The sequence below is a fragment of the Helicoverpa zea genome, chromosome 12 (genome assembly GCF_022581195.2).
Source record: "Helicoverpa zea isolate HzStark_Cry1AcR chromosome 12, ilHelZeax1.1, whole genome shotgun sequence".
NCBI lineage: Eukaryota > Metazoa > Arthropoda > Insecta > Lepidoptera > Noctuidae > Helicoverpa > Helicoverpa zea.
In genome coordinates, this window is record NC_061463.1 from 6,861,380 (window position 1) to 6,875,524 (window position 14,145).

Consider the following 14,145-nt stretch of genomic DNA (forward strand, 5'->3'; position numbering starts at 1 on the left):
AACTATGATGCATCCATATGCCATAATTTAAATTAGTAACTTTCGGTTTACCTCTATATTGACATTTTAACGAGAGTCACTGTTACTGTCAAATTTAAATCCTTTGTCAATGTCTAGTCTTTTGTCTATCTTCGGTCTGTCTGTCAGTCAACCAAACCCAAACACAAACAGGAGCTAAGATAACCTATAATTTGGATGTGGTTTCAAAGTTAACAGAATACAAGGTTAAAAATTAAAACAATAATTACTAGCAGAGTTTTAAATCCAGTGATTTCAAAATGAAGCTTATTACGCATAACATGTTAACATCGAAGTGTTTAAAAGGTGTCATGACTGGATATCCTCTGGCTATAAATGCTACAGATGTAAAAGTAACAGAAATTGACTTTAATCCAGAATTTATAACGCGTGTTATTCCGAAATTGGATTGGGAAGTTCTCTGGGCAGCTGCCAATAGTATTGGCCATGGTGATGGTCTACCCAAAACTTTGGAACCAAAATACGAAGAAAATGAAGAGTTTTTGAAGAAAGTACACAAAGTCTTACTAGAAGTAGAGGTTGAAGAAGGAAATCTCACTTGCCCGGAATCCGGCAGACAGTTTCCCATATCCAAGGGAATTCCAAATATGTTGTTGACAGAAGCAGAAGTACAATAAACCTATTTATAATTTACGCTTTTAAGTTTTCTTTTAAATTACTAAGTAATTATTTTTTAACGTTAGCATTATAACTGTACAGAGAAATGAGTGTACATAATATTTAACTTTGATTGCAACAATAAATATTTTGTTCCAAACAGGAATTTATTTATTGTTTTTTATTTATATATTTTCCTATAATGTAATTATATTATTAACCATCATCAATTGCTTAGCCTGTTTCCCAACTATGTTGGGGTCGGCTTCCAGTCTAACCAGATGAAGCTGAGAAGAATTAGAGTATTCCGTCATTAGACTAATATTCCAGTCAATAAACCAAATAACACTGCTAAAGGATTTCTTTACAAGATCCCAAAAAATAAATACTTTAAGGTCTTATTTATGCTGTTTTTTTAAATAATTTCTAACTTTATGTCTATAAAGGCTGTTTTCCACAGTTTTACCTGTATCTTGGGGGAACTCCCTTAAAGTTCATATATAAATAAAACGTAGCTTCAAGCAGTGAATGAATTTTTAAAATTGATTTAGTAGTTCTGGAGCCTTATAAAAGGAATTTTATAAAAACCCCAGAAAATTACTTTGATTTTTTTTTTAATAAAAAAAAAATCGCTATTATTTCTACTAATATTATAATATAATAAAGCTGAAGAGTTTGTTGGTTTGTTTGAACGTCTTAATCTTCAGAAGGAACATGTTTGGATTTGGTCAGTAAGAGTCAGACACTCCCTCACGCTTTTAATCCACAGCGGGAGGAGTCACATTTGATGACTTCACATAAAAAAAAATTGTGTATAGGTAGTAGTTCATTTTTTACTAATCCTTGTGGTATAGTAGAATATTTTTGGTACAAATAAACAATTTATTTTTAGGTTTTTGGTCTTGCTCAACATGGAGTATGCTCCTATGTTGTTTGAACAGTTACGGCTGTCCTGGTACACAAGATGCTCCAGAAGCATAAATACTGTGACACATGAGTGTCACAGTATTTAACTACTACTACTACCTATGAAGGTATTTGTATTTAAAAGATTTACCTACCTCAGTATTTAAAAAAAAGTTGACAAAACTACTCCTGGATAAGTGTTACTACTCAATTAAAGATTTTTTTAGTGACAAAGATTTATTGTAATAATATAATATAATGTTTAAATTTTGCAATACTTATATATTTTCTTTTTGTTTGTAGTAATAGAATTCTTAATATGTATAATCTTGTTGACATTCGTATAGGATTTAATTTGTTTGATTTGTTGAAATATGTACCTATAGTCTAATTTTTGTTTTAATTATTTATTTATTTTTGTATTGTTTGAGCAATTTTGTGTATAGAATTGTACCTACTATGTAAACAAATTTGCACGCCGTAAGGCAAAATGTATCGGGACTGTTGTAAAATATTATTTCCAGCTAATTTGTATACCTACATTTGGCAAATAAATGATTCTTATTCTTATTCTTAGGTAGTAGTAGAATATCACTGACATCTCATCTAAAGACGACATGCTGAACTAGTATCACTAAATGAGATTATGTTGTTTCGGAAATATTTCTCTTTACCAGTTGGATGCATCTGCATTGGAAGGGTAAATAAAATAACCATAAATAAGTAATGATTTATTTATTTTGGTTGAACAATAAATTATAATCAATATAGTGACACATGACTCACATTATACTATACCGGTAATTTCTCACATCATGTTTCATACTATAAAATAAGTGATTTTAACAACTATTACAAGGTTTGATTTATAATTCATCTACGTAAGGTACAAATGCTAGATTTCCCGCAGCACCCATGGCGACTTTGTTTCCGGCAGCAGCTGACAAAACCTGTAAAAATCAAATACGATTTAGTTTCAGTTTTGAGACTGGTTTATGAGGACTTGTCAGTAAACCTTCTATTTAAGCATAAGTACATATTTACTTGGAGATGTGTTGATGTGGTGACATATCGTGATTGGCATGTATGATTTTATAGTACTATTATTAAAAGGTAGGTACTTAATATGCCTGTAGATGCTAGAATGTATCAAGCATATAAATAAGTTAGCTGCTATAATTAACTGCCTAATGAACCTAACTTATAAGGAACAAGTAAATTTAAGAATGGTGAATGGCGCAATACTCTCAAATGACCTTGATTTTGTATATGTATACTATTGTTTTGGTGAGACTAAGTTACCTTAGACACATCACTTGGCGAAACTGCATCAACTTCCTTGGCAAGGTCAGCAGGAGTCTTGATGGAGCCTGTGTACAGACCCTGTGCTGCAAGACACTCAGCAAGAGAAGTGCCAGCATCAGCTTCATTCAGGATCTCCAGTTTCAGTTGGTTCTTGCCAGCTTTAATGGCTGCGTCATTCAGTGTTGGCTTCTTCAAAAGACCACCAACTGCCTTCACAGCCTGTAAAATTAAAAATAACTTAAGAAATGTTTGTCACTGAAAATATACTCCTACATAAGTTTAACAATCTTGTAAGTCTGACAACATAACAACGCTTCAATTATGCGGTTTCACATTGTCTTAGAGAATTTTGTGTAGGAGGATTACATGTATAGAAGATGCTACATTTACACGTATAGATTACATGTATAGAAAAATAAAATAATAAAAAATGTATTCTCACAGCACTGGCTTCATCCTTTGGCACAGACAGGACAACACCAAAGAGACCGCTATCAGAGTAGGACACGCTGAATCCAGCCGCAGCGAATGGACCAACATTGCCAATGGCCTTGGCCAAGGGTGAGTTGTCCGTACCCCACTTGGTGACTGGACCATTGCCAAGAGCTGTAATCAAGGATCATTTTGTTATTGTTTCTGTTAAACAGGCTGGCAGCATATCTTACTTATATCTTACTTATATTATAAATGTGAAAGTTTGTGAGAATGTATGGATGTATGTTTGTTATTCAATCACGCAAAAACGGCTGGACCGATTTGATTGAAATTCGGTATGTAGATAGGTGATACCCTGGATTAACACATAGGCTACTTTTAATCAACAGACCACGCGGGCGAAGCCGCTGGCGGACGCTAGTAGGTTATAATTTTAGACTCGAAAAGACAACAGAAAATATTATAAATGTGAAAGTTTGTGAGAATGTATAGATGTATGTTTGTTATTCAATCACGCAAAAACGGCTGGACCGATTTGATTGAAATTCGGTATGTAGATAGGTGATACCCTGGATTAACACATAGGCTACTTTTTATCAACAGACCACGCGGGCGAAGCCGCTGGCGGACGCTAGTAGGTTATAATTTTAGACTCGAAAAGACAACAGAAAATAATTGAGATAGATTGGCACAATTTTGGGAGTTATCAGATAGAACAGCACTTGGAGTTTGGATGGGAATCAATAATAATTAAAGATATATGGAGTATTATTTGTGAATTACCTTTAGCAGCAACAGCCAGGGCCAGTGCTTGCGTAGAGCCAGCGGGTGCTCCGGGCACAGCCAGCGCGACGTGCGCCAAATCACCTCCCATTTCCTTCCTGATTACAAAACATGAGACAAATTAATAACTCATTAGATTCGTAAAATTCGATGTTGTTCCGAAACTAAATTCCGAGCAAAAGTCTGTGCATATGTCCATACTTCTTGCTGATACCTAAAATTGTTTTCTGGGAAAAGTTTGGCGCGAACTATACCATGTCTCAATAATTATGGTGCCTGAGTAGTGCATAATGTAAGATTATAATAATGATGATAAAATGCTTAACAACTAGGTATTCACAGCTTTCTAAAAACCATGGTCATAAAAAAAAATCTGCACCTTATTTGATTCCATTATATGTATAAGATCAAGTTCATGTATGAAAATATTGAATAAAATTTGTGTAATGTTTTTTTTTTATATCAATATGCACAAGAAGACCTTACCTCAGCTCCCCACCATGGAATTTGGAGGCCTCTCCCGTTTGGGTGTCACCAGCAGTCAGATTGAGGTTCTGGGCAATCATGTTGGCTCTCTCCTGTAAATTCAACACAAAATTAAAGAATTATGGAAAAGTTATTTTTTACAGCAATAATGAATAGTAGGAAGAGACACTAAGTAGGACTTAGTCTAAGTTGCTAGCTTACAAAGTTTGGTTTTTAATTCACTGAGACAAAGTATGATCCATCAAAATTGTTCTCTGTTTTGTTCCCTGTTTGTCTATTTTGTAGACATCATAGTTTAGCACCTATAGGCCATGTTTTTTTCAAATTTATCATACCTGAGAGTCTCCAACTACGGCAACAGCGCAACGGGGAGCAGCCAGTAAGTTGCATGAGTAGTGCTGCAAAGACTCAGATGAAATCTTGCCAATCCTCTTGGGAGAGATGAAAAGCGAGTTGCCCAGACCTCTGCGGTAGGCAGCCTTGTGCAGCAAGTCCACAGCACGGATCTATGAGTACATAGATAAAGTAGATACATAATACAGTTGTAAAATGTGTTCCAAGGTCATTATTACAGTAGAAAATGATAGCATCACCTTATTAGCAGTATAAACATTTGTTTCAGTTATTTTTACATATCAAAATCATGAATTATTATTGGCTATAGTTCTCAATTGGATTTCCATTCTTTATCCTGACCATAAATCATATTTTAAAGTCTGCAGCAGTAAGCCACTGCGAAACAAGTTGATTTTTTTATCTTTAATATGTCAGAACGTGTATATTTTCACTAAAAATCTAAAACTAATGTAAATACCTGAGGTGGAAGAGCAGCAATGTCAAACTTGAGGCGGGCGTTATTGTCCGAGAGCTCCCAAGGTCTGAACTCCTGGCAGCAGACCATGTTGGTGAGGATTTCCACTGCCTCATCAACATTGTCTTGGGTGGTCTGAAATGTATGTTTAGTTATGTAGTCTTCTATTGTTAATTGGGCTCATAAGAATAATTAAAAAAAAAAAATGGTTTTTGTGTAGAGCAATTAAAAGTTTTTTAAGTATGTACATAATATTTATATACTTATGTGTGGGACCACATCTTGCATAAATGTCTAATAAATGCGTATACTGTGGGTATCTTAAAATTATCTTTTAGATTACACAGTAAGCCAACAAATGTATTCTCTATCCTGTATAATAATGCGTCTTGCTGATATTTGTCTATTGAAAGTTACATGCACTAGGTGAACCAGTCATATATGTTGGTTTCATGTCACTTATTAAGCTTTGTTATGAAAATGTTTGGTTCATATTTCAATAACATATCTTTAGGCAACCTTATCACTGCACAAAAAAACTTAGTAATATGATTAAAATGTTATGGAGTGAACATAGAACAGCTAAGTAGCTAAGCTTACCTCAAGAGTGTAGTAAACAAACTCCCTGTCACCAGAGGCAGTAACAGATGCTCCAATCTGTGCCAGTTTACGTGCCATTATGAAGCTGTTGGCATTCCTGGTGCTGAGCCCGGCAGCAGACCGGAGAACATGGGCAATACCCAGCTCGGTTTGAGGCTCATATCGAGTCCCAGCCCTGGAAATTACAGCAGTCAGTGTATTAGTAAATTAGCTAGAGACAAACATCACCAGTACCTACTAAAAAAAAAAATTTGAAAATGTATGCTGGGAAGGGGTACGGTTTTACAATAAAGTGTAATAAGAAAGGCTGGCACACCTTACTCATTTGGACTGCTAAAATATAAGTACTTACTTGAAGGCTACGGTAACGCGAGTGACTGGGGACCCATTGTCCAATGCGGCTACAAAAGTTTTGTTCGGCAGGACCGCACAAGAGACCTTGGGCTCTCTCTTGACACCAGGCGCAGCCTGAGCGTAACCCCTGGTCTGTAAGCCAAGAAAAGGGCATGTTTCCGACTGATTTAACCAAGGAAAATGTCAAAAGGGTTTACATAACAGGGGTTTGACAGATCAGAACTTAATTTATTTTAAAATACCACTAATTTTGCTGTCCGATATTAAGTAAAGTTACTGAATGTTATTGACTATATTTACCGTAACATGACGAATAAGAGGGGTTACGAAAGTTTTCGATTTCGATGCCATTTCAAGGAAAAATCTGATTTTAGGCTGCACTGCAATCAGTAGCACCATAGAGTAGCACGTCGTTTTAGGGATGAGCTACAGAACTTCAGAATCGATATGACAGATTGTAAAAAGACAGTGACAGAGTGACAGATACTAAAATCGATCCACATTGGTTTCCCTGTTGAGTAGTTTGCAGTGAATACAAAATAAACTACGTGATAATGAACACTTCATTTTCTTTCTCCTATCAATTTTATGTGATAATGAACACGTAAATGGGAATATCGTAAATATAGTAGTAGCGCTTCTTCTCATAAATATGGTATTTGTATATTACTTAACAGAAGTTAATTTCATCTCTCTTTAATGGCTAATAAATGAAGTGAAAAGAAACTTACACTAAACAAAACGAATTAAATAATCAATATAACATCATATCGTTTAGCAATCATTTTGACGACCAATTTATTCTCGTAATGTTGCGCAATTATATTGACCGTCTAGGAGAGCGCTGAAATTGCGCTAACTTCAATATTATGTAAACACTACACATACGTTCAATTACGGTGCACATTTAATAACTTCGTCTAAGAAGCGCCTTATTTTTTTATTAATTTTAGTAGCATTTAAAAAAATAATTAATCTGTATTTTATGTGTCAACCTTTCTTGCCTGACAAATGCCTGACAACGACAACTGTACTTGAAATGTCAAAGTGACGTTCGTCGCTTACAATAATGCCGCCAAATTGATTTCGGTATGTATTCATAACATATTTAGTCATATTCCGTGAAATACTTTCAGTGTTTTGAAATATATACTCGTACAATAAAGTTATTGGTGGTATTTTATCCGTCAGAAGAAAAATAGTCAGTATATGTAACTCTGTTTGTTGTGGAAAAGCATGACCAATTTTTTCACTTTAAATGCTCATTACAATAAAAATATACAAATTAAGATGATTCCTTTATATTTCAGGGAAGGAATGACAACTTTGTTAGCGACTGAGCTCTTCACAGTGGACGACGAAACCAATCCTTTAATTTGTAGCAAGAATCGTAGACGTCGACATATTCTTAAGTCCAAGGAAAATACATACAATCACAAATGCACCAAAGTACTCAAAAGGAAGTTAAGGAAGTATAAACTTAGACAGGATGGAGAGGAGGATCAAGATGTGCTAGATGTCTCTAAAATCCTCATTTCATCGCTTGTTATTAAGTCTCCAAACAGTGGGAAGGAGCCTTTTATAATCGAAGGCGAATTTGAAGAATTGAAACCAAAAAACTATCTCTTTAAAATGGTAAGAAAAAAGGAAGCTGTTAAAATAAGTGACAACATTAAGAATTCCAATACAGAAGTGGATATTCAAGATGTGACTGTTAGTATTCCTTCAGCTGTCACAGGCCAAGAAAAAAAACAGACTAATGCATTCAAGCTGTTAATGGACTCTAGAAATAAAAGTCTTGGGACCAATTCTCCTGGTAAAGAAAAAAGCAGTGAAAATTCAGATAATGAAGAAGCACTTGAAAGAAAAAATATTAAAGCTAAAAGAAACTTGTTATTGCAAAAAATGGCTGAAGCCAAAGGGTCCATACGAAACAAAGAAATAGAAGAATATCAAGACAATATAATAAGAAAGCAATTGGAGAAGAGAGCAGAGAAATTGAAAAGTATGATTTTAAAGGACAATAAAGAAAAAGAAACTGAAAAGTCAAAGGCAACTGTTTCGAAGGATAGTATTGACCCAAAGAAACATAAAGACAAGGTAGAATTTACCAACAATAATAATAGAAAAAAACAAGCTAAGACATTAACAAATGTGGATATCTTTAACACAATTGAAGACCCTATTCATGTAAGTCCAGTAAAAAAGTTCATATCTAAAGAAGATCAAGAATTTCTGAAGAAATTGTCCCCATCTTTAAAGAAAAAGGAAAGTATGCTTTGTTATTTTAAAAAAGTGGACAGGGATTCTGATGTATCACCTACAAGTACTGAAAATGAAAATATTATAAAGGTAAAGTTACAAACAAGAAACAAAAAGAGAGGAAAGAAGAAAAAGCTGAGTTTGATAAAAGAGCCTTTGGATTCTGGTGATACAGTCAACATTATAGAAGAAAATAGTCCAGATAAAGCGAGCACCATAGTTCAGGAAGAGGAAATGAGCAAAGCAAATGGGCTTAGCTATGAAAATGAAGAGGTGGATGTAGAGAATATTCATATTCCCGAAGCAGTATTGGTTGAAGAGGTCACAACGTGTGATGATGTTCTGGTTGAAGCTAATTTGGGCAAGAAAGACCGACAAAAGCGGAAAAGAACTGTTAAACTTGATGCTAAACAAATGAATGAATCTGAAGATACTATACTTAATAATGACAGCAGACCCAAGAGGTCTGTGAAAAGACCAATAAAATATGTAGATGACATGTGTCTATCAAGTTCTGATGAAGATTTACATATTTTCACACCCAAAAAGAAGAAACACATTAATGGTACAATCAATGACAAAAAACCTCTGAATACAAAATCTAATCAAACTTCTGATGAACCTGTGAAAAGTAAGAGCCAGAAAAAAGAAGAGAAGGTTGTCAAGGAAACAGTTATATCTAAGAAACCTGCAAAACTAGCTCCCATATTTACACCTAAACAAACTGATCCTGCTGCTCTAGAAGCTAAGCAAAAATTCTTGCAAAGTGGAGTGCCAGAAAAATTAAAGAAAATCATTCAACAACAAAAAATTAACTCTATTCCAGATACAAGCTTTCCAGTAGTTGTTCATGTCCGCCAATACAACAATTTAGAAGAAAACAAAATTCCTGTCAATATTCCTTTAATAAATGTAACTGATGAAACCTGTTCATTGTCTTATGAAGAAAATGCTTTTCGAAAATTGTTATGTCTCAATCAGCCAGTTCATTCTTATTGCTTAGATGCTAATCAGAAGAGAAGTACACAAAAAACTTTACAGATAATAAAACAATTGCATCCAAAGTTTCCAGTTTACAGAACATATCGTTATTTGAGAGGAAAAGCAAGGGGAGAAATTAAAGACTGTATTCAGAATTTTGTAGATGTAGATAACAGTATTGAAATAATAGGTGATGTGGTTGACGTTACCAATGATAGCCCAGACAGACTAAACTGGACTGACAAATACAAGGCTATGTCAACAAGTCAAATCATAGGTAATTTTGAAACTGTAAAGGAATTAAGGAAATGGTTGATATTGTGGACTGAGAATAATGTTAAATTCAAGGCAAAATCAAAACCTGGGTCAGATTCTTCTGACTATTATCAATCTGACACCGACAGTCGAGAAAGTATGAAGTCAATGAACAACCTCCTAATATTGACTGGTCCTACAGGTTGTGGTAAAACTGCTAGTATCTATGCGGTTGCATCAGATTTATCTATGAAAGTCATTGAAGTTAATTCAAGTAGTAAAAGAACAGGCAAAATAATGTTGCAAGACTTGCAAGAAGCTACACAGTCACACAAAGTAAATAGAGGAACTGGAAACATGGAAAACAGTCAGAAGTCACAAGAAAAAAGTCAACCTGATTTTAAAATAAAAATTAAAAAAAGAGGAAGACCAAAAAAGTCCATAGAGGAGAAAACTAAAAAAGAATTAGGAAAAACCGAAGTCTTAAGCAGTACATCAAGTGGACAGTCATACAGCCAAGAGAGTAGTAGAACAGACTCATCTCTTATTCTGATTGATGACGCAGACATTGTGTTTGATCAGGATGATGGATTTTCCTCTGCTATTGTGCAGTTGGTCCAGTGTTCTAAACGGCCAGTCATATTAATCACATCATCTTTAGTGTGTCCTCATTTACAGAGATTTTTGCAAAATGGAAAAATATTGAAGATGTATCCACTTCTACCTCGGATGCTTGGTACTTGGCTGGATATAATGTGTCTGGCAGATAGTGGGACATGCTGGCCAGGTGCTGGAGCCAAATTCCTTAATTACTTTAAAGGAGACATTAGAAAAACTATTAATTATTTACAGTTCTATATTACTAGTTATTTAAACGGTGCAGCATCAGAAGACGAAACAGCATCCCAAAATGTAGATTTATACAAGGCCAATATAGATGAGGAAAATTCTTGCATGTCATGGGCAGATAATGATGATTCAGAAAGAAGAACTGGTACATTAGTAGACCCAACTGTGAATTTGGAAACAAATACAATTTGGAATGATTTTACAGAAAAACATACAAACTTTACTTATCCTGCACAGATATTTAGTATTTGGTGGAGTATGCCTCATCTTTTGGCTACAGAAAATAAATCTGAGGACTCTCCACCAAGTAGGAAGAATGTTAGTCTGGAACTTGAAGCAATGGCTAATGCAGCAGATGCTTTTTCTTTAGCAGATTACATCAGTCACATCAATCCAGATTCCGATACGAATATTGCATCAGATCCTTGGTGTTTCCCTGAAGGGCATAGTGTTTCAGAGAGAGAGAACTTAGACTCTTATCATAATGAATATGAAGTAACTAATGAGATTTGTCAAACAATGGTCACCAGTTCCATTGTGGCAGCTCAAGATGTTTTGGGGTGTGATAGGAACACAAACATACATTTCCCAGGAATGAATTTACACAGGTACTTATTATATTTTTCTATAATTTTCTTCGAATTCTGCTTTATCTTTTGAATATTGAAGGCTCGGCGCAACCGGGCGACGATTTAACATTTAATGACGCTCCCAAATCATTGTTCAAATTTTTAAGCTGCTGAGCCGGCGCATCTAGAGAAACTTTGTGCTTTACTATGTCACAAAGGTCTCACAGATGCGGCGCTGAGGTTTTCTTTTACACATGCAGCGGCAGCGATACATATACAACCTCCGCATGCGGCACGGCTACAGTAGTTCTAAATGGATTTTCTATGGGGCCTTACACATTATGAATGGACAGCGGCAGCAGCGCCGCAATTTCCAATAAAAAGGAAAAACGGTGTCATTGCGGCGAAATGTGTAAACGCCCTAATATTTATGCCATTGTCTCGTCACTGCTTATAGAAAAGTAATATCACAATTTACTACTTCTTTGTTACCTTCAAATTAAAAAATAATAATTTTTAAATGTATCTCTTAATTAGGTACATAGTTTTCAAGTTTTTTGAGTGATAAATCGCTTGTTACAAAATGATTCGAGTAAAATGGATTGGAGTTAGGTACGAAACAAAGGGTCAAGTTTTAATGTCATCTTGGGATTCTACGTATTAATGATATCTTGTAACATTGTTATGTAATTAGTTTAATTGTGTTTGTAATTTGTTTCAGACAACGAGACAGGGTCGTATCTCGGCACAGCAGTGTGACTATGTATTTGAATGCGTCAGCAGTGCTGGACAGGAGGGCTCTCGCGTTGGACTACTGGCCCTCTTGCCGAACTATATGTAGGCTAGAAAAGAACAAAAATGATACCAACATGAAGAGGAACAATCGCTTCTGCCACTATCTCAAATCGCTCAGTATTCTTTGTAAAAGTGATACTTTCGATAACCTCTGTGACAGTTTGTGTTCTAATGAGGGAACTAAATTGAACATTAATAATTTTAATGAATGATAGATGAATGATTTTATAATGTTTCTTGTACTGTAGGTAAATTGTATTTTAGAAAATATTTAATTTAAATGTTATTTTAAATATGGAAATAGTACGTAAATGGTATAGTTACATATTTTTTTAAATGTAAATAACTATGGCGAAATATGTCCTGTTGGTTACTTTCCAAAGTGTTAACTCTTTGTGGTATACTGTTGTTTTAGATACATACGTTTTTAGGGCCTTCAGATATGCTAGAAAGTTTTTTTTCAAAGTCCGCGAACTCTGACCATGGATCATTATTACCCGAGAACTCATAAACATGTAGATAATTACGCAACATTTGATAAAACAGTTATTTTTGATCATGTTGCTAAAATTAAAGTTATTTTTCAAAGAACACCAACTTGATACAATTTATCTGTTGGCAACTGGTACTTATTCCTGTTTAGTCTGTCTGTAAACAAAATGATTGTTTAATCACGTAAGTGTGAAGATAACAATATCTGTAAAATAACAAATTTGTCTTAAGTTTAATGTTTTTCAATGTAATTAATTACTTGGTAACAGGCAGTTTATATAAACACAATCTTTTGAATTCCTATTACAGTTCTTGACTTTGTAAATTTAGACTTGGCGCCATCTGCCGCTGTGACCCGACTGCGAAAATTTAGAACTATTGATAAGTCCATATCTTACATGTTAGATATATTTTAAGTTTCTTCCAAAACTTTCTGTGACAATAAAATAATTATTTGTGAACAGATTGTTCTTAACGTGTGTACACTCCGGGGTTCGACCAGTGAGTGCCAGCGTAAAAGTAAAATCATGTTGAAGATACAGTTATCTGCCATCAGCCGAAGTAGTAATGCTTGGAGTGAGAATTGGCATATCAATAGGCAATTGTTTTTTGTAAACCGTTTTTGCGTTTGATGGTTTTGTAGACAAATATGCATAATACATATTTAAACAGATCTCATTAAGGTTTTTACTATTGTTCAATTAAATTACAACGTGCCTTTAAGGGGAATTTAATTCTCTAAACTTTTCTCGCGCCTTCTATGCCGAAATACACTTTTTCATCATAGTTTTCCTTTCTATACAGTAAGCTATCAGGCGCCTGTGTTTTTCATTTTTGATTCAATATGCGATAACTTACCTAAGTTTATTTATTTCTTATAGCTAATTATATTTAAGTATTTGACATTTCCTATCTAATAGAACTTTAAAAACACACCACTGTTGCCTTCACGAATCGCGTCTTTATACGCACAGTATAAAAATTGTAGTCAATGACCTCTTATCATTACACATATTTTTTCTTAATTACACCTAATGAGGACTCAACGGAGACTTCTGTATCTGAAGATCCATCATCTTCAATTTAAAAGATAATCTTAATATAAATATGTAAATAGTTATTTTTTCAGTGTTTTTTTTTTCAAAGGAAAAACACTCGCTCTTAATGAAGAATATGATAATTCAGAAACATTTTGTAAAAGGAGATAAGATATGTCCGTGGCTACGCGGTCATCCAGATCGTGCTAATTAGTAATTACAGTAAGACAATAACAACAGAAAAATGCCTAATAATGATTCTTAAAAAATCTTTAATCAATAACTGAGTTTATCTTTAAGACATCACGTTTACATCAATCATAATTATTGTGTTGTTGATATTTAAATAAATAAAACAGGAGTTTACAAATGAATTCATGTGTTTAAATTAATCTAACTGTGTACAGACATGAAATTGCGTCATCAATAAAATAGTGCTTGCAATTTGGCCGACATAGTGCAAGAATTTTATCACTTTACTCAGGCAACCCCGAGCGTTGATTAGTGAATGAGAATAATCCGGCCGTAATAAGACACGACAGTTTCATCATCTCGAAGGGCGTGCTACCAATCAATGATTCAATTATTA

At 34.4% G+C, this 14,145-nt stretch overlaps 3 protein-coding genes across 4 annotated transcripts; 2 read left to right on the forward strand and 1 right to left on the reverse strand.

The window, feature by feature from the left end:
• The first annotated feature begins 126 nt into the window (after positions 1 to 126).
• LOC124635235 (multifunctional methyltransferase subunit TRM112-like protein) lies at positions 127 to 806 on the forward strand. Its single transcript, XM_047171090.1, has one exon. It carries the CDS (start codon positions 279 to 281, stop codon positions 654 to 656), a length of 378 nt encoding a protein of 125 aa, XP_047027046.1. The 5' UTR covers positions 127 to 278; the 3' UTR covers positions 657 to 806.
• Positions 807 to 2,260: 1,454 nt separating this feature from the next.
• LOC124635234 (cytochrome b-c1 complex subunit 2, mitochondrial-like) lies at positions 2,261 to 6,776 on the reverse strand. The gene is made up of 10 exons (XM_047171089.1): positions 6,617 to 6,776; positions 6,315 to 6,448; positions 5,963 to 6,137; positions 5,366 to 5,497; positions 4,887 to 5,057; positions 4,552 to 4,643; positions 4,066 to 4,163; positions 3,290 to 3,453; positions 2,845 to 3,066; positions 2,261 to 2,492 (listed from the first exon to the last, which is right to left on the reverse strand). Exons 1-10 carry the CDS (start codon positions 6,713 to 6,715, stop codon positions 2,409 to 2,411), a joined length of 1,371 nt encoding a protein of 456 aa, XP_047027045.1. The 5' UTR covers positions 6,716 to 6,776; the 3' UTR covers positions 2,261 to 2,408.
• Positions 6,777 to 7,352: 576 nt separating this feature from the next.
• Positions 7,353 to 13,930, forward strand: LOC124635232 (ATPase family AAA domain-containing protein 5). 2 transcript variants are annotated; one of them, XM_047171083.1, is made up of 3 exons: positions 7,353 to 7,405; positions 7,627 to 11,271; positions 11,954 to 13,930. In XM_047171083.1, exons 2-3 carry the CDS (start codon positions 7,634 to 7,636, stop codon positions 12,237 to 12,239), a joined length of 3,924 nt encoding a protein of 1,307 aa, XP_047027039.1. In that variant the 5' UTR covers positions 7,353 to 7,405; positions 7,627 to 7,633; the 3' UTR covers positions 12,240 to 13,930. The 2 variants fall into 2 exon arrangements, with proteins under 2 accessions (XP_047027039.1, XP_047027040.1); XM_047171084.1 differs by having other exon boundaries at positions 7,392 to 7,517.
• The last annotated feature ends 215 nt before the right edge of the window (positions 13,931 to 14,145 follow it).

Excerpts from the sequence above, each read along its gene's own strand:
- LOC124635235 (XM_047171090.1), top strand. The coding sequence starts at position 279 with ATGAAGCTTATTACGCATAACATGTTAACATCGAAGTGTTTAAAAGGT.
- LOC124635234 (XM_047171089.1), bottom strand. The coding sequence starts at position 6,715 with ATGGTGCTACTGATTGCAGTGCAGCCTAAAATCAGATTTTTCCTTGAA. Across the intron at positions 5,498-5,962 it reads TTGTTTACTACACTCTTGAG|ACCACCCAAGACAATGTTGA; the intron begins GTAAGCTTAGCT and ends CATACATTTCAG. Across the intron at positions 3,454-4,065 it reads CCTGGCTGTTGCTGCTAAAG|CTCTTGGCAATGGTCCAGTC; the intron begins GTAATTCACAAA and ends CCTTGATTACAG.
- LOC124635232 (XM_047171083.1), top strand. The coding sequence starts at position 7,634 with ATGACAACTTTGTTAGCGACTGAGCTCTTCACAGTGGACGACGAAACC. Across the intron at positions 11,272-11,953 it reads CCAGGAATGAATTTACACAG|ACAACGAGACAGGGTCGTAT; the intron begins GTACTTATTATA and ends AATTTGTTTCAG.